The sequence below is a fragment of the Nothoprocta perdicaria genome, unplaced genomic scaffold (genome assembly GCF_003342845.1).
Source record: "Nothoprocta perdicaria isolate Ctin4 unplaced genomic scaffold, notPer1 scaffold_42, whole genome shotgun sequence".
Classification (NCBI taxonomy): domain Eukaryota; kingdom Metazoa; phylum Chordata; class Aves; order Tinamiformes; family Tinamidae; genus Nothoprocta; species Nothoprocta perdicaria.
The window spans coordinates 4,848,645-4,876,332 of NW_020455666.1; the positions used below are offsets into that span (position 1 = coordinate 4,848,645).

Sequence of the window (27,688 nt, forward strand, 5' to 3'; positions counted from 1 at the left end):
AGGTTTTAGTCTACCCTAGAACCTTTCCTCCTTTTTTCTTTTTATTTTGTTTGCAGTTGTTATCCCTCTGTTAGCATAAAAACGTGGGTGGTAAATAAGCCTGAATAGCTATATCCCAGTCTCTAACTAGTAAGATAAGAAAACCCTATGTCTAAGAGAAAAATGGCAGATGATACTTAGGCTTTAGTAGTTTTTTATTTTTTTCTTCTCACAGCAAATAATCTACATCCATTTTCTTTTCTACCCTGATATGCTTCTGTTTCATAAACTCAGACTTAAATTAGTCATATGCCTATATTAGTTATATATCTGTTTACCTTTAGTAATTTAACATATTATTAAAGAAAATTACACCTACTCTTCCCTTTATGTTTTATCGCTGAGTTGTGTCCCAAATGGCAGGGGAAATTGGGTAATAAGAGGATAATACATTTTGATCAGTAGCTTTTCCTTTGAAAACTGTTTTGCATGTAGTAGTTTTATGTTGAGGGACTCCATGCTTATGGGAAGTTTGCCTGCCTCTTTGATTTGAATGGCAGATTAAGGAAAAAGAATCAATATTATTGATTAAATGATTCTTTGATCAGATGAGCTGTACCAGCTTCTCTTTCCTATATTTTTAATAGTTTGACTGTTATCTATTCATTTCTGTAGAGGAGATACAGATGAAATTAGTTGTGAGGCTGTTGATTACTATTTCAGAGTGGTTCTGAATGCCTTTTTTTGTTCTTTTCAGAGATCAAAAGGGATTCTTCTGGGAGTAGTTGGCACAGATGTCCCTGTTAAGGAACTTTTAAAAACTATTCCAAAATACAAGGTAATTCACAAATGATGATTATATTCTGTTATATTCAGTATAATAGCTGGGTCATATGATGCACAAACAGAACAGAAATGTTGTACCAGTGGGAAAAATGTTGACAGACAAAGGTGAGAGGCAGTAGATGAGTATATACTAATATCGGAATATAGTGAACTTTGAGACATGACTGCTCAGGAAGAAGAACAAAAATTAGTCTCAGTATAATAACCATTAAAGTCCTTGGTTTTGAACATTGTGAACTGGGAGAATTTTGAAGGCAGAAGATGAAGTAGCGTTTTTAGCTATTTGCAGAGAATGCTTATTTGGAATCCAGGCAGCGGGAGGCTGGAAATGAGATCTGGTGGCAGAGAGGGACATGTTAAGAAGTGAGCAAAGGGCTTTGAAAAGTTTTGAAAGCAAAGACAATTCAGTTGTGCTTTCATGTACGAAGAAAGGTAGAACTGGTGCCAGGTAACACAGAACGGAGTTAACTCTGTAAAATTTGGCTCTAGAGGAACAATGGTTGGAACAGCACTCTTGAGGAACTACAGGCAGAGCAAGCTTTACTTGTAACGAGGAGGAAGAATGATGCTGTAGTAACTGGAGATACAACCAATGAAAGTCTGGTCTTGCATGACTGAATAGGAATGGCCAAATCATAGACATGTTATTTGGAATATATCTGTAAGGTCACATAGTTTGAATATGAGACCCTGGAGAGCGTGCAGGGCCTGAGAGTTAAATATCACAGCAGAGTTATTTAGAATGATTTAGAAAAGCAGAAAAAGATATGCAGGAAGATTAAAATTCTGGTTTTGTCATATGGTATTGTTATATTTTAAAGACTTAGTTTGATTCRGTGCGAGTAATATATGATCTTCTTTCTGAATATGAGGCTTTTTATTTGAAGTTACGTTTTATATCACTGAATATAATGTGAKAGAAGATTATTGCAAGAGGCATCAATATCATGCAATACGGTTAGGTTAGCAAAATCACCRGAGTTATAACTTCTACTCTCACATGCTATAAACGTTTCTGAACAGTAAAAATACTGTGCAATTGCAAGAGCATAATCACCCCTGGGACCCATTCCTGTAGAGGCAGTATGTGAAATAAAATTCACACATGGACATAAAATGATTGGTTGGAAATCAATTTCTGCTGACCTGAAATTCTCTCAGCTTGCATGAGATGGGCTTTATGCAGAGGAAGATGAATAATAACAAAGAGCTATTTTCAGCAGTCCATTATCCAGACTAAACTTCCCCAGATGTCAAGGAAAGTTTGTCCTGAGTAAGATAGGGGTGGATATGGTAATATTTAGCTTTCACATGGCACTTTACAGCCCCTATGAAAAGTTTTTCCCTTTCTGAATCAGTCTGTCATTTGGAGAGAGAGTTCAAGGTTTAAAATGGCACTAATGCTGTATCTCTGAAACCAAAACATTTCAGGTACAGACTGTACAGTTTCAAGCATGACTAGTGGAAACACAACAAATGCTCCGCTTGGAGTGCAGTACACTTGAGAAAGGCAAATGTTCTTTCCTAAGAGGTCTGCCACCCACGCTTGTCCCCTTACCTGGCTTCCAGTTTTGGGATGTCATTCTGCAGTTCTCCACAGTTACGCTTGCCAGCTGATGCTTAGCCAACAACCGGTTCCCTTGTCATACTCTAATAGGTAAAATATGTCCACTGTTATTGTTTTGGTTCTCCTTCCTTCATGAAGAGATGCCAAGAACATATCACCTTCTATTATTTCCACTAAAGCTGTTGCTTTAGGAAAACTGCTAATTTATGAAACCATCTTCTTTGTGGCAGATATGGTTGATCATATCCAATTGCTCACAGGAGCGAGGCGATATAAATCTCACTTGTCTTCTATGTGACCTTGCTATAATATCACATTGTATTTTATATTTCCAGAAAATTGCAGAAGCTGAGAGATTTGCTGTTCTAGTTACATTTTAGAGAGAATTCTGTCTTGTTATCCTTGACCACATTGCTTTATGCCAGAAAAATTCCTGAGAGCCACTTCAGCAAAGCATTATGAAAGTACTGAAGTTTCTTCCATCTTTGCTAAAAAAAAAAAAAATTAACCATTTGCTTAAATTTAAACCATTTGTTGAATATGAACAGGTTGCTCAATCAAGTCCTTAATAAGGAAAATTGTTTTAAAAAAAAATAGTTTTTAATAACAAAGTATGTGAAACATATCAAAAATGCTTTTATTTTTCTGAACACTTCACCGTATCAAGATGCTCAAATAAAAGTAGAGCTACTGGAACAGAACCGCATTTGCAGTGAGCAGATTCACACCCACTTAGAACATTGCATGGCTCCAGAATTGAAAGAACTGAGTGGGGAAGCACAGTGAGAGACATACATTCAGTCTTTGCAAGGTACAAGTGTTGTCCTGACACCGCAGGAAGATTCTRTGTGAGCAGCTAGTTTCTCCTGCGCGGTGTCTGAGTGAGCACAGGAACGAGGGGAAGCTGCTTTTATTGCAGCCGGTGGGTGCCCCAGCTGTGGGAGGCATATTGTTAGAATGGTAGTGCTGGTGTTTAAGTGCAGTGCTAAATTTGATTACAGATACTGTTAGGCCTCATAAAGCATTTCGTTGCTATCAGATGATCCCCCATAGWTCCCCTTGCTACAGATATGTGAACTGCATGAGTGTTTTTATTAGAAAAACACCTTGATCTGGGTGTCCAAAGAAACTTGAATTAACAAAGAGGTAAAATATCTTTAAGCCTGGTAGATGCAAATAGCAGAGGTCAAGCCAATGCTTGCTCGGTGTAACTAACTGTACCCTTGGTAGCATTGATTTAAATGATTCCATTCCAATGTCACTTGCACAGGTGACCTAAGTCGAGCCTCACCTCTCCTGGGCACATGAACATTTACCAAACTCCAGTGCCCCTTTGCTGTGCCACAKACCCTATGACATGTGCTGTGGTATCTCATACATATGAGTATATCTAATTAACTCTAAAGTACAGAGAAATAAGTGCCCTAGATAGCAAAGTGTGTGTGACATTTTAAAACTGTGCTATATGCTGGGTTCAGCGCAATGACAGGCTCTCGTTTTCACAGAATGCCAACGCTCAGGACTTTGTATGTTATAATGGAATACGATGTTGATAAGGGTTATGAATGCCAGCTTTAAGCCATAGATGACTAAATGTCTGGCTGGGTCTTGTTTCAGAAATCACTGGAGACCCTGCTAATTAGTATTTCTTTCTCATTTTTTCTTGCAGTTAGGTATTCATGGATATGCTTTTGCAATTACAAACAATGGATATATTTTGACTCATCCAGAACTCAGGCCTTTGGTAAGAATATCGTTTACTGATCTATTTTATCTAGCTATGTATGTTGGATTTGTTTTTCTGTGAAAAACATAGTATTTGTCAAGAGGTGTAAATACAATAGAGCAGTGCTTTTGGGGGAACAGCTTTTTGAAGACTTTACTGAGTGTAATACTATTTTCCTCTAGAAGCAAAGGTTAGTGGAAAAAAAAATCAAGGAAGATAAATATACAAGTTGTTCTGCAAAAAATGTAGACCTCCATTGCTGCAAAGTAGCAAAGCCAGAAATTGCTGTAATTATGTTGATTCTGCATTGAAATGGAATGCTCTGTTGTTATGTAATAGCCCCTATTTGTCATTTTAAAGTGTTAAAGCTAATTTAAAATACGTGCAGAAATTCCAATAAAGCATATTCTTGAGCAAAATAGGGCCACAAGGGATTTTCAAACTAAAAGAGAAATAGCAGCAAATTTACCTTTATTTCCCGTATTGTCGTCTTTGCATTAATAAGCAAAGGTAAGATAGAAGTGCCTGTTACTCAAATGTTTATCAGCTTAACACCCTGGAGGACAGGTACATTCCTCATTGCATCAGTGTTTAGGAACAGCACTTGCAAGCCTTCCATCACTATCAACTCCTAGCAAAGCATCGCTATTAAAGGTTTCGCTGYTGTATGCACGTGGTTGCCAGATGTATTTCTCATGCATCCACTCTAATGTCTGATTTCAACAATATTTTAGTAGAAAGTAGAAATATTAATTGGATGGCTAATTTCACATAAAAATAAAATTATGGAGAAGCGTGATTTATGAAGTCATTAGTGTATCTGACATTTTCAGTCAGCAAAGGCATTTTGTCTCTCTAAGATTTGGGCTAGGAATTACACACTTAATTAACATTTGTATTTGCACTTATTGTTTCCTTATTTCCTATTTAGCTGTAGCAGAGCAAATGAGAAGTTCAGCAGGGGGCTTTCATGGGGAATGGGAAAACCTTTTCTCAGTAACATTACCGTAGAAATGGAGAACCAATCACGTGGCAAAAAAAATATTTTTTCCTTATTTCTGTTGTGGTGTCATGTTTTCATGAGGGAAAAAGTGGTTTTAATACCCCTAGTCCCCATGTACATCTAGAGGACACTGATTTTATTACCTTATACAACAGTGTCTCTTTTCAGAATTTAAATGCTGGGCCCTGGCCCATAACCTGTGAGCTGCAGGGAAGTGCTGTGCTGTATTTGTGGTGGGTTCAGTCCGGCTCAGCTTGGAAGTGTCGCTCTTCCCTCTGGGCTTTGTGGGCTGTGCCCAAGGGGAGTTTCCGGGGGCTTCCATRGAGTTTTGGGAGTGAAGTGATGGTTGCCCCTGTGTCTTTACATTACTGTAATAGGCTGAGCTTCAGTACCAGGATAACCAGGGGGAAAACCTCCATTAAATTTGTGGTAAGGGTGTGAGAATAGACAAGCAGGACTGAAAYTGAAGTTCACCAAAGACGAACTGCCGCGCGGGATGGTTATTGCATCCGCACCGGCGCACTTAGCCATCCAGCGAGCTGCGCTTCGTGGGCTGATTATCCTACTGGGGAGATGCTGTAAAATGTTGCTCTTGGAGCTTTCCCCTGCTGTGTCTTGCACCGTTTCGGGCTGACCTGGGCTTTCGCTGAGGCTGCCGCAGGGGGGCTCCCCAGCATCGCGCAGGACCCCGCGCAGGGACCCCGGCTCCCGCCCGCACCCGCCGCTCCTGATGCGCTCCAGGGCCTCTGTTTTTMTCATACATAATGGGAGGGGGCGTTTCGTGTATTAGTTTTACACATTGTTCCTCTTTTCAGGGGATTCCCACTAGAAAGGCTGCAGCAGCAATTCGAGATGCTGCCGCTGATGGCGACAGTGCGTCAGGATTGTTCCATATCGCTGCAGAGCCCTGTTCTCGAGCTGCACGTGCAGAAAAGGGCAGTTAGCAGCACCCTTCAATGAGGGAAAACAGGGAATCCAATCCATAACCAGGGCATTGTATAGGAAGTGGGAAAGAGCGATATTCTTGCCCCCCTACAAGTTGAATCCCACGAGGCACTTGGCAGCGCACTGTGCTGCCTCCTTATATCACRCGTCCTGAAGGGAACCCCGACCCCCAAAGCCAAGGCCTTAACAAGCAAATATACAAGATGCAGCAGTTTGCATCCCCTGTTTTCCTTAGAAAGCACTAGTTGCTTCATGGCTTCCTCCAGTATTTTTTTTTTTAGTTTTCTTATTGTAATTTACTTTTATTACTTTAATTTATATTTCAAGTTTCATCCAGCTGTGGCAGACTCTGCTGTATGATTGGGGTTTGTTTGTGCCTAAGCAATTAGATGCCATACCACAATGCAATTAAAAATGTGATCTTCATGGTTTTTTCCCTAAATTCCTTTCTATTTTTTTTATTCTGSACATCTATGTCAAAATGTATACTGTTTTGATAAAGTCCTTTTTTTCTTCTACCGAACACAATATTAGATTCTGTATGAGAGGATCTTTTCAACTGTAGGAGGTCATTTTGATTTTTATATCTACTTGAAAACCGCAACTTAATGTACAGAAGAAAATGAACTGTTTGGGAATTCAAACAAAAAAGAATTTTTTGATTTTTCAAGGAAATGACTTCCGTTTTCTGAAACACACAAATGCTTGAAATGTGCGTGCAGGCAAATTTTCTTCTCCTTTCTGTGACATTTTATTGTGTATTTTTCAATACTCTCTTAGCGCTTGCAGTGTKCTGGGCATTGCCCTGTGAAAATGCACTATGCAGAATGTTTCATGACGTTATTACGGTCTACCAAAGCAATGAGCACAGAGAACGCAAGGGAAGACTGATAAGCAAATAATGCATGCTTCTTGCATGCATGTAATAATGATCCCCATATCCACTGTGCCTCATTACTGTAACTGTCCTCATGTGGTTTGCGATATTTAGGTGTTAAAGGAAAGCTGCTTTACAAAGAAAGTGGTAAGATTACAGAGAAATTAAGGAATGCCACTGAATGAGCAGTGCCTGCAATATTCACCAACTGACTCCTTTGCAGTTACTAGTTTTAGGTGTTTGTGCTGCTGTCCCTCAGTCATAAAATTGGAGTGCTTCTCACATACTTACAGTGAATACCAGAAAGGTTCCTGGTGGGTTTTGTGAAGTCTATGACTCTCTTAGTTCATTGTCAGCAGTGGAATTTGTATTTTTGTTCATGGAATAAAGAGGGATTTTGTTTTCAGTAATGATTAGATTTGTTTAGGGTAGAGCGCTCAAAGTTCTTGGCCAGGATCTTCAAGTTCCTCAATTAAGAAAAGCATGTACTTAAATACATTTATTATGAAATCAAAAGTATTTTTTTATTCAAGTTCAGCCCTTTTTTTTTGATAAACATAAAATTAGAAATGTGTTATGATTTACAGATTAATGGTATCAATTATGACTGAGGATTTTATATTTCTAAGCTTAAAGTAAGCTTTTCTCTGCCTGCCTGAGGAATTTGAGGCATATATTCACACTCTCAGGTTAAGCTGTGGAAGGTATGTAATCGTGATATGTGGAATGGCTAGTTGTGAATATTCTTTTTCTCATTATAAACTGTAATTGAAATGATAAATGTCTTTAAAAATAATACACATCTTTTTGTAGTTAGACAGTCTTAATATGGAAAAGTAGGCACAGAAAACAAGTCTCATGCATATMTCGTAGTACCCCAGCGGCCGTGTTTTGGAGGTGCAGCTTCCTGAGTAAGTGACCAGTTGAGATGTGGAAGGCTGCTTGTCACGATGCATTGCTTATAGCCGAGGGACCTGCTGTGTTTAAGGATTGCTAGACCAGTATTAAGTCCTTCATAGCTTTAAATKCTGGGAAAATTTGTTTCTCCCAATATAGAAAAACAGAGAAATCCTAGTCTCAGGGGAGACATTAATGCCCCACTTGAGCAGTGTTAGCCTTTCATAAGCAGCAAATCTCATTTCTCTCTGGGGAGTCCTGCCTGGAACATAAGATAACCTACACTTACCCTTGCTTTATTCAGCGGCTCCATAAAACTCTACAGCTGTAGCTGACAGCAGAATATTTAAATGATTTGAACACTGTAAATGCCTCACGTTCATTTAAATAACTGAAGAATTCAATCACTTGAATGCCAATGATTATTCCTATTGGAGTTTACATTTTAAAAAAGACAGCCCATCTGAATCCCTGTGAGAGCATTAAATTGCTATCTAATTAGAAGTGCAAAATTACATATATTTAAAAGATAATTAAAGGTTTGAAGGCTGTTGAATAACTGGTTGTACATATAAATGAATCACTGAAAATTTGTTAGCAATATGTGAAGCTTTCTTTTATTCTTTGCTTTCAGCTTTGAAGTTAGGTATAACCGAGCTCATGGGTTTAAGTCTGGTAGTATTAAGATAAAGGCAGATGTTTTTAATTATTTCTACTCAAACTCCAAATAATTATAAGCAGCTGCCAGTTTTACATAATCCCAAATGATAAAGCTCTGAGAATGCAAATAAAATCCTAAATGGAAGGGTTTTTCAGTGAAGTAAATGGCACGCATGTCACACTGCTATCAACTGCAATGCACCTGAAAATGTGAGCTCAGTCAGGATKCCTTTGCCCAGGCCATAGGCATGTGACTTAACACTGTGATCTGCTCCTTTGCTTTCACTTCACCCTGTGCATTTCCATATTGTCTGTGCTATTATTTTAAATGATCCCGCGCTATCTGCAGGGCAAACACATATGTTATGGCTCTAAGGAGAAAACTGTGGAAATACAGATGTGGCACGAATGTGCTTTTCTTCTGTTTCTTTGCTAGAGGGTTCTTTGGGTTCTTTCTGTATACGTGGTACATCTACTTTTTCTCTGCTTGAAGACTTAGAACGGCCTTATTCTCTCCTCCCCAGCAAATGACACGTCTTCTCTTGTCAGCTCTTCTCTGCATGATTGCTGGAAATGTTATAATGTGGCAGTTTTTCACTCCCATCTGGCCTGAAAAATCCTTCCAAAATAACTGGTTGCCACTGCCAACTATAACCTAGGAACTTCTGGATTAAAGGCTTAAATAATAGGCTTATCATGAAAGTCTGTCTTTGAAATGGGAAGTTCATCTTCCTTTTTCCCTTAAAAAAAAAAAAATTCAAGATGTTACATTTTTCTAAGCAATAACCCAGGGAGTTTTGCATAGCRAATGACTTTGGACACCTATGAGTGTTCTTCAAACTCGAGACTGAATGTAGAGTAATAAAGATCATTTGAGGTCACAGAATAAATGCAAATAATGAACTAAAAGTATCACAAGAACCAAATCAGGATCATGTGAGCAGGAAAACTGTAAATGTAGTAAAGAGCTCAAAAGCCAAGCAGTACTGTTTAACACCGAGATAGGATGCAGCTTCACACATACCCCTAGACGGATGTTTTGGAGCTGTGTTGTGCTTGGTGAATGAAAGCTCAGTCACTGTGGGTGATTTTATATAAACAGGTGAAGCAGAGAAGAGAGATTTTTCATTGCTTTTTTAGGCCTCAGAGTTGGAATCGGGCTACTGAAGCAATGTCTTCCCACCTTCTCACCGTCTTTGCCTGTATTCTCGCTTGTCTTTGTCCTCTAACAGCTAAACTCTAGGCATTTTAGCACAGAAGCATTACCTTATTGATCAGCTAATGCTGAAGGACTTACTATGTGTTTGCAGAAATTTACCGCATGGGGTTGGGGTAGCTCCAAAGTGTGAAGCGGGAAGGAAATGCCCCCTTCCCTCCCTCCCTCCTTCACTGCCCTTCCGTGTGTTTCTGCAGAGCGGAGCCCTGGGCTCCTCTTGCRCTGGCACAGCACTTGCTCCCCAGACAGGCCTCATGTGCAGGAACCTGCAGGCTCAGGGRCAACTGATACCAGGATTGATTGCTGGCAAGGGTCTCTGGTTCTGACCTCATTTTGAGCACGTAAAGGCAGGTTCAATGCAGTTGCCATTCTACCAGCTGCAGTCTTTGCATTGCGTCAGCCGGGGTTGTGCGAGGCAATAAATAGGCAGTAATGGAGAGGTGCAGCACCTGTGAGAAGGGAGGCCACTGAGTAACCACCCCGCCTGGAGAACTGCAATAATGCCACCCTGCTCAGTGTCAGTGTTTTAGTTATTTACAACACGATGAAAAAGTATTTAGGTCTGGTTGGTGATCCTTTCTCTACAATATTTGTTTTTTCAACCTTTCTTATTAAATTTTGTAGACAAGTTTGCCTTTATAAACTGGCTTAAAATGCTTAATATAGTTATTTAAGTTGTAGTTATATATGGAATCTTACTATGTATTTTATTACATAGAATTCAAGTTCAAYAAAGCATATTTGAATATGCTAAAGTTTGTCTGCTTTAAGTAGGATTGTGCTTAAGTTCTATCTAGGTTAATACATCGTCCTAAATCGGAAGTACTAATCCGTAAAGATGAGATTTAATGAAATGAGGCTATATTTTTAAATTGGAGTTTTTTGTTTGTTGGTTGGTTGGGCTTTTTTTTTTTTTTTTTTTTTTTTTTTTTTTTTTTTTTTTTTTTTTTTTTTTTTTTTGTTCCTGATTGGATAAAGTAAGGCTTGAAAGGAGGAGTTTGCCCATGACATGATTTTACCTGACTAGCCTGTGGTGGTTGTTTGATGCGTTTTTTTTACTCCCACAGTTTCTCACCGGGGATTTACAAATGTACCTAAGCTGATTCACTGAAACCTTTTGACGCTTTGGAGACTGCTGCCCCAGCAGCCTCCCACCCCTCCCTGTTACCCAGATGGAGCAAATGTCTCAGAAATTCCAACCACCATAGACGCGAGGCTTGCAGCTGCTGAGATGCAGCTTGCTCCCTCCGTGATCACATTGCCCCATCTGACTTTCTAAACACGTGACAGGTCATATTCAATGCAGATGCTTAGGGACTGCTTGTGTTAAAAGTGGTGGGTTTTTTTTTTTTTTTTTTAGAAAAGAAAATCAAAGTGAAGACTTTAATAATGGCACATGTAAATGGTTGTATAGAGGGTGGTGAAAAAATGTGATTCTGTCTTTAAACAGCACACATTGCATGTTGTTTGAATCATCCAGTGCTATAACATTTGGCCAAACCTCAAATAAAAGATACTGAATGAGATAAAAGTCATTTGGATTACCAGAGAAAATTKTTACTCTTGTTCTTTCCACAAACAAAACTACGTGTGAGTTTAATTTTGAGCAAACCCAAAGATTCTTGTATGCCAGTTCAGATATTTTTTAAAAATGTGTTCATTGTTTATTTTGCAGGAGTTTACTACTATATAATATCCACACGTTTGTATTGGCCACAGTAGATTCAGAGTATACAGAGGAAATCTACTTTTCCTTGTGCACTTAAATCAGAGTCATTCGGTAGGACTGGTAGTTTCTATCTTTCCCAGTGGATCCCTTACTAATTTGTTTCAATGCTTTACACTAATCTTGCAAATGGATTTGGCTTCAGCCTTCAATCAGTGCTTTGTACTTCACCTAGAGGTCTCAGACATAACAGTGAAGTTAGATTCAGTTTGATACCAAGAAAAAGGTATAAATGAATGTCAATTTTAGCAGCTAGTGATTTCTTTCCATGTCTGTGCAAATTATTTAAGTAATAAAACTAGAAAGAAATTTGAGAAAAATAGCCAATTGGATATAGTGTTATGAAATGCTTGAAAACTGGTCTACTTTATGCTTTAGACTTTAATTACATAGGTATATGAATGTATAAACTTCTAGGAGCACGTTAGTACCTTCAAGAAGGTTAGATATGTAAATAAAGTTACCCAGCTATAAAAATAGTTCCTCGTTTTGGTATCAGAAGAAAATCTGGTCTCTTCAGGAAGTTTATGTTTTCTCTGCCATCCTTTCCTGAAATATTTCTCAAGTCTACTCTTCACCTACCACATTTCTCTGTAAGGCAGCTAGACAGGTCCATAAAAGGTAAGAACATAGTGAGAGCTTTGGAATCTCAATACTTGTTTCTGACTCGAAGATTCTGCATTTTGAGGTCCTTTGGGGTCTTATGGAGTAGACCCCCTTCTTTTAGCATTGGGATTTAGATTTTCTTTCCTTCTGTCTGAATCTTTAACACGCAAATACTTCTGATTCTGGCTTTTTGGCAGAACTTAGTGTATTTTATCCAGCTGTCTTTTGGTTGATTGGTTTGTTTGAAGCTCACTTCTGTTGTTAAATACACAAGATTGACTCTTATTGTCGTAAGTAAAGATTTGCATGTGTCTGAAAATGCAGCATAGTCCAGAAGCTCTTCAACATCTGTGGGCAAGGATATAATTAAACTTTGGAAGCAGTACAGGAGTTGCTTCACATTTGTTCTGCTGAAATGGCCCCAGTAAACTTCTATATGACACTTTTCAGTTCCCAGTGTTTGAGAGCTTGACAGCAACTGTTTCTACACCAATCTGACTAAATCGTATCAATACTGTGCATGGTTAATTGATACTTCCTAGTACAACCATATGAATACTTTTATAGTATTATGGCTAAGACTGCAATGGGAGGTTTCTAAAATACAGAAGACTACAAAAATCCAGATGTCCTAATGAACTGGACATTATCCTTTCATTTTTTATTTCTGTGAGATTAAACTATAGTGGTTGCAAAACTTTATACTTCTGCACTCGAGTGCAGTTCTCTCTTCGGCTCTCACAGCTGAGTCATGTAGGAAGAATGAATCAGGGTACTGAGCTGCTTGAATTCACTATCCAGTGCATGAGCACGTGCTGGAAGCAGAAATTCTTTGCATCTCTACCCATCTGTGAATAGCATCAGCCCAGAAGTAGATACCCCAGTTGTCCAAAGAATGGCAACCTCTAGCAGAAGGGCAAGAAAAGTGCACAAATATGCTCTTCAATGGTATTTGCAGGAGTTGTTGGAACCCATGCTGTGTTACACCTGCAGAGATGGCAAGAATTTTTCTCCTTTGAAAAGAAGAGTGAGAATTGATTCAGGACATTGTCCTACATATATGCCAAGAAGGAGCATCCACAGAAATGCTTGGAGTATCTGAATCATCACAAGTTAAAATTAAGGAGGCCTAGTGGAGCCTATGGTAGAAGGAACATGGCCATCCTACCAGGATCTCAAAACCTCTTTTTAATTAGGATCTAGGGTCAATCTTATAAAACAGTTTGCTGCTGTTCAGAGAGACTTTCTCATGTCTGATTTTAAATACTGTAGCTGTACAAGAGCAACTGTGGAATTCACATGCAAGTGTTTCAATTGAGAGAGGAGAAAGTCGGAGTAAGAATAACCTCTTAACATTCAGACCCCTCTTTGGCCGGTCTGATGCCTCTGCAGTCTGCAGACTGCGACGGAGAGTTCCTGCAGCACGAGCCCCAGTGATGGATGTTCTGTCTCAAGCACTGACAGCTTTGCTTTACGTATAGTTGGTGCTGCCCTGGAGGAGGAGAGTCTGTTATATGTACTGCCTTGCAGATACTTTTTCTGTACCTCTATGATGCTACTCTGATGAGTTACAAAGGCAATTTTGAGAATTATTTCAATATCCCATTGTGTCTTGTCACATTTCATAGAAAGACTTTTCCCTCTGAAATACATCTTAAGAAGTTAAAAGGCCAGATTTCACAGTGCACTGATTCCACCAAATTTGAGTCTTTTGAATAGATTCCCATAAATTTGCTTGACCATTTAGTTTAWTTTTTTTAATTCTTCCTACATTTGTTACCTCTTTCTACAAATCACAGATTTTCTTCATATATCACTGGCTCTCTGGTTTTGAATGTTCAGCAGAGGGCAGAATTTCCCACATTATAAACACTTCAATGTAGAATCCATTTGTCATTAGGGATGTTTATTTAAAATGTAAGATTTACAGTATAATGGTGACTGGTGATAAAAAGAATATAAATTATCATTATTAGTATATTACTTTTTCCCATGAAATTGCAGATAAAATATAGTATCAGCAAATGTTAACACCACACTTCCCAGGACTTGCAACTTATCTTGTTTAAAGAGAAATGTGTAAATATTTTGTTGATAAGATTGTCGTAAATATTACTTCCTGTACAGCTGAAAGCGCTGGTTTGAGGCATTTAACGTAAACTAAATGACTGAGTCCTCCTTATAGTTGCCATATTGSGAAAAGAAGGTGCAACTGCTGAGTTTGACTTCTCAATGTGCCCTTCAAGAAAAGCTTTGTATCACAGCAATGGATCATGCAAATACTCATATATGAAGCAGGTCTTTAATTCTGAGAAAATATTCATGCAGCAACCTGTTTCACTTTATATGAACTAAGCTACCTACTGTACCTACTGTTRAGTGTATGGCAGGCAATTAGCAACCATCCAGCAAGGCTTAAACTTCTTGGGACAGAATCTCTGTGCAGGATTGCTGCATATTTCACTCTTTTTTCTTTTTTTTTTCTTTTTGCCAGTATGAAGAAGGGAAGAAACGAAGAAAGCCCAACTACAGCAGTGTGGATCTTTCTGAGGTCGAGTGGGAAGACAGAGATGATGTGGTAAGTGATGTGTTTTAAAATGCTGTCAGAAGACTGTCTTGTATCCCACTACTGTACCTGGAAGCTGTTCAAGCAGTSAGCAGAGAGGTAAGCTGATGACGCAGAGGAGGGGAAGGACAATAGCCCCTTCTGCCTCATTTAGAATTTTATTGTTCTCCTGTTTTGTATTGATTCTCCTTTACACAAGCATGCAGATACACACATGCACCCAAACTCTTTGTATGTTCAGTGAAACTCATTGTCCAACCTGAGTTCTCTGTGCGTTCCACCTGATATCTTTGCAGGATAGCAAAGGCACTTGTAGAGAAGGAAATAGAGTTTCAGTTTATCTGTTTATCAGATGATCCACACATCTGCTGAAACTCTCTTAATGGGAGTTATGAGTCCTGATTTCCCTGGTGAACAAAATCAAAAAAAAAAAAAAAAAAACAACGGATGAATAAATGAATTGGATGCTTTGAACTCTGTTCAGATCACACACATCAAAGATTCACTCCCAACTTCTAACTTCAGACATATGGATAGCGGCAGGACCACTCATTCTGTCTCTATTACCTGGTATGCACAAGGTCTTTCCCCCTAAACTCATTTTTCAGAGCTTCATCTACTCACTAGTTCACTTGTCTTATTCTTTCATACCTTGCAGGCTTAGCCTTCTCCACAGAACTGTATCAAAAGCTTTCCTTATGTCCATGGTTTAACCTTTGCCTGGTCTTTCTGTAACTTCCTCAATAAATCTGATTTGTTAGGCATGATTCGTTCTGTGAGAATCCACACTGACTGTCCTTAATTAAATCGTAACTTTCCAGGTGTTCCTCTTTCTGTCCTGTAATTTAGTTTTTCCCATAAGCTCCCCACTGCCAAAGTCATGATTGCATRTCTGTATTCTTCATAGATGTTTCCTAGATCCCTTCTCAAATATCAGTACTGCGTTAGGTTGTCTCGAGTCTCTCGTACCTCCGTTTTTCCAGAGAGGTTTTGAATATATCCATTRAAGGTTTCCATAGTTACTTTGTCATGTCCTTCCGAAATCTGGGATCACATACAACTGTCCCTAGAGWCTTGTCAGGCTTCAGATGTACTAATTTCTTGATCCCTGTTCTGACATAAGTCTGTATTTTCTTTCTCCCTTGAAAAATAGATATCTACTCTCCCTCCTTCCTTCTCCCCACCACTTTTGTGAACAGTGAATTCATTTATGTTTTTAGCAAGATTTGTTTTTTTCTGGTGACAGATTGCCCTCATAGAGGCCATCTTACCTCCTTCTTTAGACTTTTGTTTTGCTCTTTCTGCTGTACCTTTGTACAGTTTTCTATACAGGCACCATCTAAGACTTCCTCATGAAATTCCCATATTCTCTAGCTGCCTTCTGCAGTCTTGACAGTCAGGTTGACTTCATATTGTATATTTGTGCTTTTTCTATTATCTTGAAGTGCATTTAAGSAGCATTTATGTGAAATGAGATGAGGCATTCATGCCATGTTACTAACACCTTCAGAGCAGCCGATGAGCAGAAAYATTAACAAAAGAATAAAAGAGAAGGAAATTTGATATAAAAGAATATTGGAGCTACAGAGTTATTATTGGCAACACAGCTGGAGAGAACATGGAATTTCTTGATTTGAACGTGTTCTCGTGTTTACTGTAATGGAGCTTGCTAGAAGTTTACKCCACTTTGATGTGAGGATCCAAATGAGTGGTCAGAAAGTGCATGTTGTTTTTCTACATCTTTGCAGTAGGAACTTCCTTGCTACTGTTAATTTGAAGTGAAAATGGTAGCTATTTTGTCAGAGATTTTTAAAATTACGGAAAAACTCGTTGACTTGGGAGCTACCTGCCGCTCTGGTTTCACCCAAGACTTTGTATTTTATGTCCTTATTTCCTTTCAACTTGGGTTAGGAGTGTTGCTTGTTTAACTGTGGAGAATTAGTGTATTCATATAGCTGCTTTTATTAATATAGAGAACTGTTGGTATATTTTTCTTCTGTGAAACACTTCCGCTGAAGCTGAATAAGATAGTTTGACATGTTTTGCCACATTAATTTAATAGCTTATAGTTTTGCAAGAAGATAGAATAGTCTCATACTGTAGCTGAAAGTGGGTTGCTAACAATRGATTGGAAGACATTTAGTTGAAAAATAATAATGCAAATCACTAAAGTGAAGAAGAAATATTTTTTCTAGTGACCCAGTAAGGAAAAGATGACAGAATTGAGGTTAGATTCTTTTTTTTTCCACCATGAAATGTATATTCACCAATACATTTTCCCAACTTACCAACTTACAGTAGCTGCTATCTTGATCACCCTGCATTTTATTAGAAATAGAAATCCTGGCTTCAGCTTATTACACTAGCAGGAGAAAAAAAAAAAAAGATTTCCAGCAAAATTTGGGAATATGCAGTAAAAATGACAATAAGYTTCAGTTTGGACAGAAACCTTTTTCTCATTAAGTCACTTCTTAAAATTCTGTTCCTCTAATTGCTAGCTGAATGAGAGGGTTTTTTTTTTCTTTCTTTCTCAAATAAAAAATCCAAAACAAAAAAAGAGAGAGACCATGAATGAATGTTTTAGGGCTTGAAGCCAAATGAGGCAGTACTTATTTTATACATTTGAGAAGGGAGATGAAACTGCAGAAGAGCTGAGAAACCAGATTATAAAGCCAAGAAATGTAATCACAGCAAGCAAAAGAATGAAGAAAAGTAAAACTCCAAATCCCACATGCAGACTTGATCTTAAACACTACTGAGAGTTTTGAGGCCCTTTTAGTAAATCTATGAGTTGCCTGAGGCTTGTGGGAGGAATGAGCCTTAGACAACTCCAGGCACCAATAGGAGAAAAATGAAAACCATGTTAAAGATAAATGGAACTGTTCTGTAAATGTTAGAAAGTAGATGGTTAATTAAGACCAGCTCTCCAAGTCCAAAACCACAAAACTTGAAATGGGAAAATATTTCCAGAATTGCCTGTTATGTATTGTTAAAAAAAATCTGCAGTAAAATATATGCTTTATTTTATACACGCCTCCAGCTAAAAATTACTCTTTTACACTCACTGACAGGAGAGTAAGATTGTTAATTCAAATCTAGATGCCCCAGAATTAAATTTAAAGAGCTGCAAACTTTGCAGTTTTTGATAGGTCAGCCACGCTCAGCTTCATGAAAACAAAACCAGATATTTCACTGACAAGTTTTGGCATTCCCCTCTCTGTCCTAGCTAACTCGAAAAGCCTGTGGAGTTTGTTGATGTGACTATCTTCCCAAATTTTCATAAAAGCTAACTGAATTGCCCAATCTGGCATGAGATGTACTAAAAAGCAGGGAATGTTTATACTGCAAAAACACTATGTTCAGCATGGCATTGAGGTAGATAAATGATAGAAGAGATGTGAAAGTGCTTATTTTGTCAGTGTTATTCTGCCTTTTGAATATCCCTGAAGAAAGGGTGTGAATTTATTGGCAATAGTGGAATGTTTCTATTATAATGAGAACTATGTCTGTGAAAGACTTACAGATGCGGCTTACTCCCCTCAAATCCCACAAGCGAAGCAGTTTCGCTTTGCGACTGAAGGTATCCTGAAACAACCCTCGCTAAAATTTCTGCACTGCTAACATTAATTAAAGATATCAACAAAGGAATTTGCTTTCTCTATTTCTCAACCTAGGAATACCCGTGTTTCTTTTATATATTGCTGGTATAAGTGCTAAGCATTAGCTCTTCTCATCTCTTCCCTAAAATATTGAATGGATGAATGGGAAGRCTCAAGATGCAAGGGCCGAGGATTTCTCAAAGCATCTGGTCATGCATCACTGCAAGCCCTGAGCCCCTCAGCTCAGGATAGCCCTGGCACTGTAGGGCCTGCTTTGCTGCTGGAGACCCGAGGCCATGAGGACTCTGGAGTCAATTYTGTCAGGGGGGCTGCTTCGCATGTAGCAAAAACTACAAAAAATGAATTACCAGATGATTCAGAGATGAAAGGATCCTAGAAAATGCAGATCAAGCAACTGGCGTATTTTCTTTATTTCAGCTCCGAAATGCAATGGTGAATCGCAAAACAGGAAAATTCTCCATGGAGGTGAAGAAGACGGTGGACAAAGGGGTACAACATATAAAATATGCTTCCCACTATGTTTATAGCAAACAGTTYGTTTAATTTGCCTTCTGAGATTGTTTACCATAATTCATATATTGTTTGTCTTTTTTCATGCACTGAAGTTATACGTTGCTTGTAATTTTATCGTTGGTTAATCACTTGATCCTTTATGCCTTTCTTATAACAAGCTCTTTTTCCTCCTCTCCTCTCCTCTTCTGACTTTCTTGTTCTGAATCTAGAAACGGGTATTGGTGATGACAAATGACTACTATTATACAGACATCAAGGGTACTCCATTCAGGTAGAGCTGACCATAATAAATGGACATTTCATCAGACTCATTGGACTTGCATTTGTACAGAGCTTGTGAACCCATTAAAAGCTCATCAGCAAAAGCTCACAATAAAATATCCCTGGACAATGCTGAAAATAGCAAGGAAAAGGAGCTTATGAGCATTCCTTTCAGCTTTTCCAGGGATGGAAAGTTTGTGCAAGCTCACACAGGCAAACTCGCTGTGTTTGTCATGGCTTACGTTTCATTAAAAAAATATTCAGTTGAGGTTTACATTGAGCGAAAGGCTTTCGCATGTACTTAGAGAGCTATAAATACTATAATCCATTTAAGTAACTACATATTGAGCCCCATTTTGATTTTTTTTCCACAACAAAAATGTAATATAAAATGAGATAGTATTTCACTTCCAATTTGAGGTTTGGATATTTTGTTTCTCTGAACTACCTTCAGTGTATTTGTATAACTAAAACTGAGCAAGTCAGCCATGCTATTCTGGCGTGTATCTTAGCATAAAAAATGAAAAGCAATCCCTTTAAAATGTTCATATTTGAATTAGAAATATTCCATTAATAAAGAATATTAACTGTACCTTATGCTTAAAGCAGGAGGCTGATAGCTGCAATACTCAACTGAAATTTTCTTCAATGGAACCATTTCACAGAACTTGAACCACATTTCCAGATAGAGAAAATATAGGCACGTTTCTCTGATCTCTGATGCATGTGTTTATTATTGTTAAAATTCACACTTGGGTAACAAAACTTGGTGTTTTGTGGCAGTGTCTTTCTTGTCCTATCTGTTAAACAGACATGGGACAACATATATGTATGTGGTGTAAGTTGTTTAGGATAGAAGTAAATATTATAGGAAATCCATCCTGCCTTTTTCAGCCTGATCCGTATTTAGTTTTGCTGGGGCAGGAGTACAGATTCAGAGACAGCAGACACAGAAGTCAATACATGGAAGCTAAACTGGTTGGAAATATAAGCAGCAGAAAAATTGAAGTGGAATCATGATGCTATTGTCACATATGAAATTCTTTTTCTCTCAGTAGCTCCATTGATTCCTACATTTATAGGATTTCTCAGAAAATAAATCTGATTTAGAAAGACCYCTCTCCTCCACTTTAAGGTCATGGGCACGTTCAAGGTGCAGCTGAAGGGATCTCATGCTGGATGAATAGCCGTGAGATTAGGAGGCSTTGCTGGTTAGTTTGCCCAAGAATATTGGTTTCCACTCAGCACGCACAAGCGCCTACATTTGTTGTGGGCACACCAGAACTGTAACAGCACCGAAGCAGCAAGTTGAATGAAAAATGCTGAGTGAGACTTCAGAAGCAGTTTTAAAGTTAATCATAGTATGCTAGCTGGGAATGCTAAAAATGAAAATAGCTCTGAATGTCTGTTATTATTTGTAGCACAGATTTCAAGGTCTACTTTATTCCTCTGCACAGTTTAGGTGTGGCTCTCTCTAGAGGACATGGAAAATATTTCTTCAGAGGGAATGTAACTGTAGAGGAAGGTAAGGTGTTCTCTGCCTTCTCATGGTGCTTACCAAATGGCGGTGGTGACTTCTGTGGACCTAAAGCTTGTTTGCTTTTCTGCACGTTCCATAGGGAAGTGCAGAAATGTTTTCTAGATCTACTTCATGGGATGCTTTTCCTCATCAACATGAAGCATAATCCTACTGCCTGTGAACCTTGGTTACAGGGGCATCATTTCCCTTCATCTTCCCTCCTTGTTCAAGTGATGAGAATCATTCAAAGTCCAGAGTTGTTAACCTGCAGTGTTTTCTGAATAAAGGAAACACTGACCACTGCATAGTAGTTATGGGACTACATAAGGCTACRTATAGTCTTTCAGAGGTACAACTACTTAGGCCATGATCTGGASTGATTTACATTTTGAATTTTTATAATAATGGTATAAAGTAAGCAGGGGAAAAAAACCTTCCTATGGTTTTAGGTTTTGGAAAGTCCAGCAATAATACAAGAGAAGTCAATTGTGTGTGTTTAATAAAGTTGTTTAATAATTTTAAATGCAAATGGTCCAGAAGATGGAGGAAGGTCAGAGATGTGGCCAGGTGCATGGATCCAGAGGAACAAGTTGTCAGGCTTGCAATGTGTTTGGCCCATATAGGAGCTCTGTGCTGCAAAGTTGAGAAGTTTGAAGGCACTGTGTGTCTCAAAAAAAAAAAAAAAAAAATGTGCCATTTGCTCTCTATGAGCCTTTCAGAATTTTCTATCGGGGACTTCTGAACTTCGGTTTTTTTTTTTTTTTTTTTTTTATAAAAAAAAAAAAAAAAAAAAAAAAATTAATTTTATGGTTAAACACTGTTCCCAGTTCTGCTTCTTGGTTTATCAGTGTTGTTAAATTAGTTAATTTCTGCAGATCTTTGTTCCTCAGCTATCAGCTTGGGACAAGAATACATTCCAGTTTCAAGGGATGATGTAAAAAGAAATGCTGTAAGGTTTATGAGTCATTTGCACAACAAATGTGTGTCTAGATAGTGCAAGCAAGCACAGCAGGAGCCATGSAGTCGCTCTTTCTCCAAGCCATTCCCGACATACCTCTGCCCTGTTTTTTTCAGTCCAGCCACGCATCTTAGCCAGTCTGTCTCAGATTTCCTCCTGATGYTTGAGTGTCACCATAAATGTCACCATAGCTATCACAGACTGTTCCTTTCCTTCTGTTCTTCTCTGATCTGTCACTGACCCGTCACTGTCCCACCTATCGCTAAGAACTGTTATAGTCGCCGTAGTTGTACCTCTCCTGGCTTTCTTAACCACCGTAGCTGTTACTGTCGCTTTTTTGTAGCCTGAAGTTAAACCTAGGGTCTGTACTCTGAACCCTGCTTGCTTATTGTCTATTGATACGTGTTTTAAGAGTTTTTAAAATTGCCAAAATACATTTTAACAGTGTTATATAACTAATGATATAGTTCTTATTTACAAGCATCTGCCTGACCCGTTAGTACAATAAACCTATTCTGAGCAATCCTGTAAACTGCTGTATGTGTTCGTGGACTGTGCACTTAGGTTTTGGCAGGGAACTATGCTTCTTAAAGAAATATTTTTTAAAAAAGAGAACAACTCTCATCAAATGAGAACTCTACATTTTAGCATAAGAACTTTATTAGCTGACTGAAGCAAGAGAATACAAATAAGGCTCTTCAACTATTTCTCTTTGTTTTCTTCAAAACTCCAGAAGTATCACGAGCCATTTACATGAGCTAAACATACCAGCATGAAAAAGTGTTTCTTCTACCTCCTCATTTTTAAATTTGATTTAGTTGGCTTTCCTTAAAACGTATTTGAACATAGTTTGCTCTGCTATTTATTATATTGTGGTAATAACACACTTTCCAAGACGGAAGAGTTTATGTTATGAAGTATATGTAAATAACCATCTGTTACCCAGACTGCTCCCTAAATAACCCATTATTTTTGCTGTTACAGGTTTACATGATTTAGAACACCCTGATGTATCTTTAGCAGATGAATGGTAAGCCTTAAACAAAGCATGAAATTGGTGTCTGTTACCCTTCTTGGTTTCATATTGTTTGTGCTTGCTGAGCCCTACTCTTTCCTTTCAAAGACAAAGGGAGATCATGCTTATAAATATTAACATTTTAATGCTTTGGCACTGTGTTCACAGGTCCTATTGCAACACTGACTTACACCCTGAACACCGTCAGATGACTCAGTTAGAAGCAATTAAACGCTACCTTACAGGAAAAGAGCCATTGCTCCAGTGCAAGTATCTTGCTAAATGTGTATTTAGATATACAGATGGGAGAGATTACCCACAGCTAGACAATCCCTATATTGAACCTTCTACCAAATTGAAAGCTTAATTTTATCAATGATAAAGTGAGATAGGCTTATTGACTTATATCACTTTGCTTTTTCTTTTAATTTTGAGATTTTTTTCAAGTTATTAGATGAAAACTGATGTTTGAAAATTTCTAAATTTTGCTGTAAATAATATTCCTAAATCAACCATTTAAGTTTCTGTTCAGATATTGTAGCTGTGCTATGTAATGTTATAGTTCTGTCAGGTCCCATAATTTAAACAGGATTAGTCTGAATCAGGTCTTGGATCAGGCCTCTATATAATACATATACTGGATATTTTGTGATTGTTTTAGGGAGAATATGTAGGACAGTAGCAATTCTAAATAGTGAAGAATGAGAAAGTGTACATGGATTAGTGCACATTTTGTTTCAAAGGTTAATAGAAATACCAGCCTCTTAGGACTGTTTAGTATACCTAATTGCTTTACACTTGTCTTGTGTGCAAGCTTGAGCTTGTACTAATCCCTAAATCAACATGTTTTTGTTGAGGTTTCTGTGAAATGTGTTCACTTTTTAATCTAAATTTTTTTTACTAGTGAATAAAATGATAGGTGAGAAATATAGTTGTAATGAAATACTATACAATATTGCATAGTAATTGTTCCTTTCTGTGGAAATTCTGAGTGCACATAAGAGATAAAATTAGTACAGTAAAAATAATGCATATTTATTCAGCTAACATTTTTGTGTGTCCACATGTGTATTGATATTAATATATTATAATAGGTGATAAAGAATTGATCCAGGAAGTTCTGTTTGATGCAGTGGTGAGTGCACCAATTGAAGCTTATTGGACCAGTCTAGCATTAAATAAATCAGAGTAAGTAAGCTTTGTATCATTCATGATAACTATGAATGGATTTTTTATACTTCTGTTTGAGAACTGAAGAATTACCTAACAAATTCTAATATTTTGTCAGATTATGGAGATATACTTGAATTCTGTGATTCTTTTCAGTTTATTTGCTCATTTTAATTTCTAACTGTATTAAAATGCATGTAAAAACAACTATTAACCAATTCATCCTGAATACTGTCAATTTTTAATTCAATACTGAGTGTTCATGTTGCCACGCCACTCTGAGCTGTAAAGTTATCCAGTGCCTAGTTAAAGCAAGTGTACATTAAACAAAACATACAGTTCTGAGTACTTCTGACATACTCTTTAGAATAACTGAGGAATTAATTACATAATTCACACACAAAAAAATAGTTCATAGAATGTATGATTTGTCCAAGAAACAATTATATGCAGAAAAAATTGCATTGGTGAAATATATTTTTAATCCTTCTCTGATTTTCTAGTGCTAACTAGGATCTGGGTTCCTCTTACAGAACAGTAGGCTATTAGAATATTATTAGGATATCTAGGATAGTAGAGGACCTGGTCCTCTAATAGTAGGATCAGGTAACTGGTCCTTATTAGAGTTGTTGCTTTTTACCTAATTCATTTGTCTTCTGATGTACTAAAACATAAAGCAACATAAATCAAATGTTACATGTGTTAGAGAAAACAGGTTATCTGATTAGTAGAGTTACTATGTGATGCTGTTGTTGAAAGGCAGTTCTGGAGATTTTCCTGATTACATTTTGTTAAATTGGAACCATTAAAAAAATAAAAATAAAAATAAAAAAAAGGCTGTAAAAGTACATACTCGTGCTCAGTAAGTGAAATCAAATGTGGTAAAATCTGATTAATCAAACTAAGGATTACCCAAACTCCTCTCTTGAGATGAGAAATTATTGCATGTTAATGTATTTTAGGCATTGATGAATCTATTTAGAAGTATAAGGTTTCCTGTAATCCTGATGACAGAACGAGAAGAATGCCAGTAAATAGAAGGCAGACAGCTGTGGAGATGTCAGTGGGAGACTTTGGGATCTCTTTTATATCCTGACTTACAATAGTGGGAGAGGCCACTTGCTGAGGACTGCAAGGGGGCTAAGACTGTGGTCCCTGGTTTTGTGAACATGTTATTGCTTGTCATGTGTCCTAGCCAGGACTAGTTTTAAAGCACCTATCTTGGTACTGGGAACTGCACAGCTTGGGCTGTCTGMCATATTTTTGCAATAGATTCTTGAGAATAAAGTCTACCTTGATGGCAGCTACCTTTGATTTTGAGCTGGGTAGCTTAATTCCAGCTTGGTTTTGCTGCTATGAATTTAGACCTATGGATTTTGCACCTGTGAATCCAAGTGTGGATGCACCATAGAAATATATGTGGCTGTGCCRCACCTTTTTATGCCATGGCTTTGGTGTAGTTTTGCCACAAGAATTCTACTAAATTTACTATTTTGGCTTTTCAGTATCTTTTAGTCTAAATAGCACTTACACTGTTTGTTTGCCAAAGCCTGCATGAGTCTAACTTAAAAATCAACTTTGACAAAAATTTAAAGAATAAGAGAACTGTGCTTCAAGATAATCTTTCTCAAAAATATGTATACTTGTACTTTCTGTGACCAGTAAAATAGCTTTATCTGTTTACTGTCTGTAGACATTATCTTTGCTCATGTTCTGCTCTTTTTCAGAAACTCTGACAAGGGAGTGGAAGTTGCCTTCCTTGGAACCCGGACTGGCCTATCTCGTATCAACCTGTTTGTGGGGCCAGAACAGCTTACTAATCAGTAAGTAACAAAGCTATACTTGGCAGGCATTTGTGAAAACAAGGGRRAAAAAAAAAAAAAGTAGTTCTAGAAAGATCATCCATGGGGCCTTTGGGAATTTCTTTTTATATCCTAATAACAGTACCTGAGACTTTTAAAGTGATTTTTTTTCATTATCAATATGGAATTGTGTGYTCCAGAGTTTAAAAAAAGTGTGCTCCAGATATTTATGATAAATTTAGTTTATGGAATGTACAAGTATGTTGTCTACAGCCTTCCTCTATGTATTATTTGGAAAGCAGGCTCTTAATTACATGTTTCTTGCTTAAGAACAGAAGCCAGTGACAGCAGACTACTGTTTCTCCAGTATGTTTTCCACATTGCAAGAAAGAAAAAGGTTTATTAGATTAGGCATTTTAACTTCACAAATCAGTACAAATGTGCTTAGTAATATGTAATTAGAGGGACTATTCTTTATTTTTTTTTTTTACTACTTTTCCATCCTTCACACAAAAGCAATTGCAAGTGTGTCATAAATAATTATTAGGTGCTTAACCCTTTTGTTGTAAAGATAAAATTAAAAAAAAAAATCCATCATTTTCTTTCCCAAAAGATTGAATTTGGTTTTGCCATGTCTTTCTATTTAGCAACTACTGTGAGGTATGCACCAAATAATAAGTATTTTCTTTCTCTCTTCCTTCTCAAGAGATTTTCTGACAGCTGAAGACAAGGAGAACATTTTTAACGCTGATCATTTTCCACTCTGGTACAGAAGAGCTGCTGAGCAAATACCTGGGAGCTTTGTCTATTCAATCCCCTTTAGTACAGGTCTATAATTTTGTCATTCTTTAAAAGCTAAGTCATATGTAGTACTGAAAAGATTCCAGATATGTCAGAATGGGAGTGGGCTCTGAAYGTAACCTCAAGTGTTAATCTAAAATATGCATTGAAATTCTCAGCTAATTCACTGGTCCTGTGACCAGGTRCTTCTTTTACAKGGCTCCAAGTAAAACCTCAAGATGTGGGTTTCATTGAATGTTTGCATAGGTTGAACTTAAAGCCYAGAATTTTAAGCAAGAACAAGAAAGGTCAAACAGAGCAAGTGTCTATATCATAGAGAAGACCCTATTCGTTGTAACCATTGTTTCCATTTTTAATAGAGAAGCCAAGAATTGATTTTTTATGTTGGTATTTTATGCTTTTTCGAATGTTTAGGAAGCTTGAAATGTCAGTGACTGACACCTTGATATTGTGTGCATACAGGGTATATGATGTTGGTTGTCATATTATCATACTTCCTGAGCACTAAATTCATGTGGGCATAAGACTGTATTTCAAATTGAAAAATACAGCTGAGTTTCTTCCTTCTGTAATATGTTATTTGAATTTGAATATTTTTTCCCTTAATTCACCCTGCAGAAACAGCAAACAAAAGCAATGTTGTGACAGCTAGTACTGCTATTCAACTTTTGGATGACAGAAAATCTCCAGTGGTTGCAGGTAAAACAGTTGTGGTTTGTTTATTTTCTTCATTTTTAGAAGCTGTRTATCAGTTCTTCACTTTCTTTTCCAGATTAGCAAAAATGCACWAAGAAACATATTTTTTTGAGGGGAGTGGAGGAGAGAAATGTGCAACTGCCCCTATAAGATTGAATACCTTCACATGGAGGACACCTCATGCCTCCTCTCCATACAGTTTTATCCTTTATTAGTTGACTGTGCAACCCTTTGTAAGCTTTGGAATTTGATTTGATAGAAATCCATTATTAGAGAAGCTGTTTTCAGTAGAAAGTCATTCTGTATTGTCATAAATCAGAATAAATTATGCTAAGCGAAAGGATATACAAGAAAGGATGTATCATGGTTCCACACAAGCTTCAGCTTTGAAAATCCTTTCATATAACAAGTGATTTGAAATATGCAGTTTGTCTAGATTATCAGAACTGTGATTTTATCAGAGAACATAAATTGGAAAGCTAAGGTCTGCAGTCTAAGAACTAAATATCTAAAGACTAAACATCAGTATCTAAAGACTAAAAAGTGAACTTTGTCAAATACAGATTAGATACAAAAGATATATTTTTAAAAACTAGAGTACTTAAATGATAAATTGTCAGATATTTCTCACTCAGATTCTTTTCTGAACAATTTGCTTTAGTTGCCAATATTTACAGACCTGAAGAAGGAATTAAGTCAGAGAAGCTTCATGGCTTCTT

At 37.5% G+C, this 27,688-nt stretch overlaps 1 protein-coding gene across 2 annotated transcripts in view; it reads left to right on the plus strand.

Annotated features, from left to right (window-relative positions):
• CACNA2D3 (calcium voltage-gated channel auxiliary subunit alpha2delta 3) overlaps positions 1 to 27,688 on the plus strand; it is a 347,867-nt gene that overhangs the window by 245,295 nt on the left and 74,884 nt on the right. For both annotated transcript variants that reach the window (XM_026046033.1, XM_026046034.1), the window contains 12 exons: positions 737 to 817; positions 4,062 to 4,136; positions 14,543 to 14,626; positions 18,652 to 18,723; positions 18,957 to 19,018; positions 20,466 to 20,533; positions 22,470 to 22,515; positions 22,669 to 22,766; positions 23,595 to 23,688; positions 25,398 to 25,493; positions 26,179 to 26,300; positions 26,892 to 26,972. In XM_026046033.1, the coding sequence (XP_025901818.1) occupies positions 737 to 817; positions 4,062 to 4,136; positions 14,543 to 14,626; positions 18,652 to 18,723; positions 18,957 to 19,018; positions 20,466 to 20,533; positions 22,470 to 22,515; positions 22,669 to 22,766; positions 23,595 to 23,688; positions 25,398 to 25,493; positions 26,179 to 26,300; positions 26,892 to 26,972 (979 nt within the window). The remainder of the gene's footprint in view (positions 1 to 736; positions 818 to 4,061; positions 4,137 to 14,542; positions 14,627 to 18,651; positions 18,724 to 18,956; positions 19,019 to 20,465; positions 20,534 to 22,469; positions 22,516 to 22,668; positions 22,767 to 23,594; positions 23,689 to 25,397; positions 25,494 to 26,178; positions 26,301 to 26,891; positions 26,973 to 27,688) is intronic.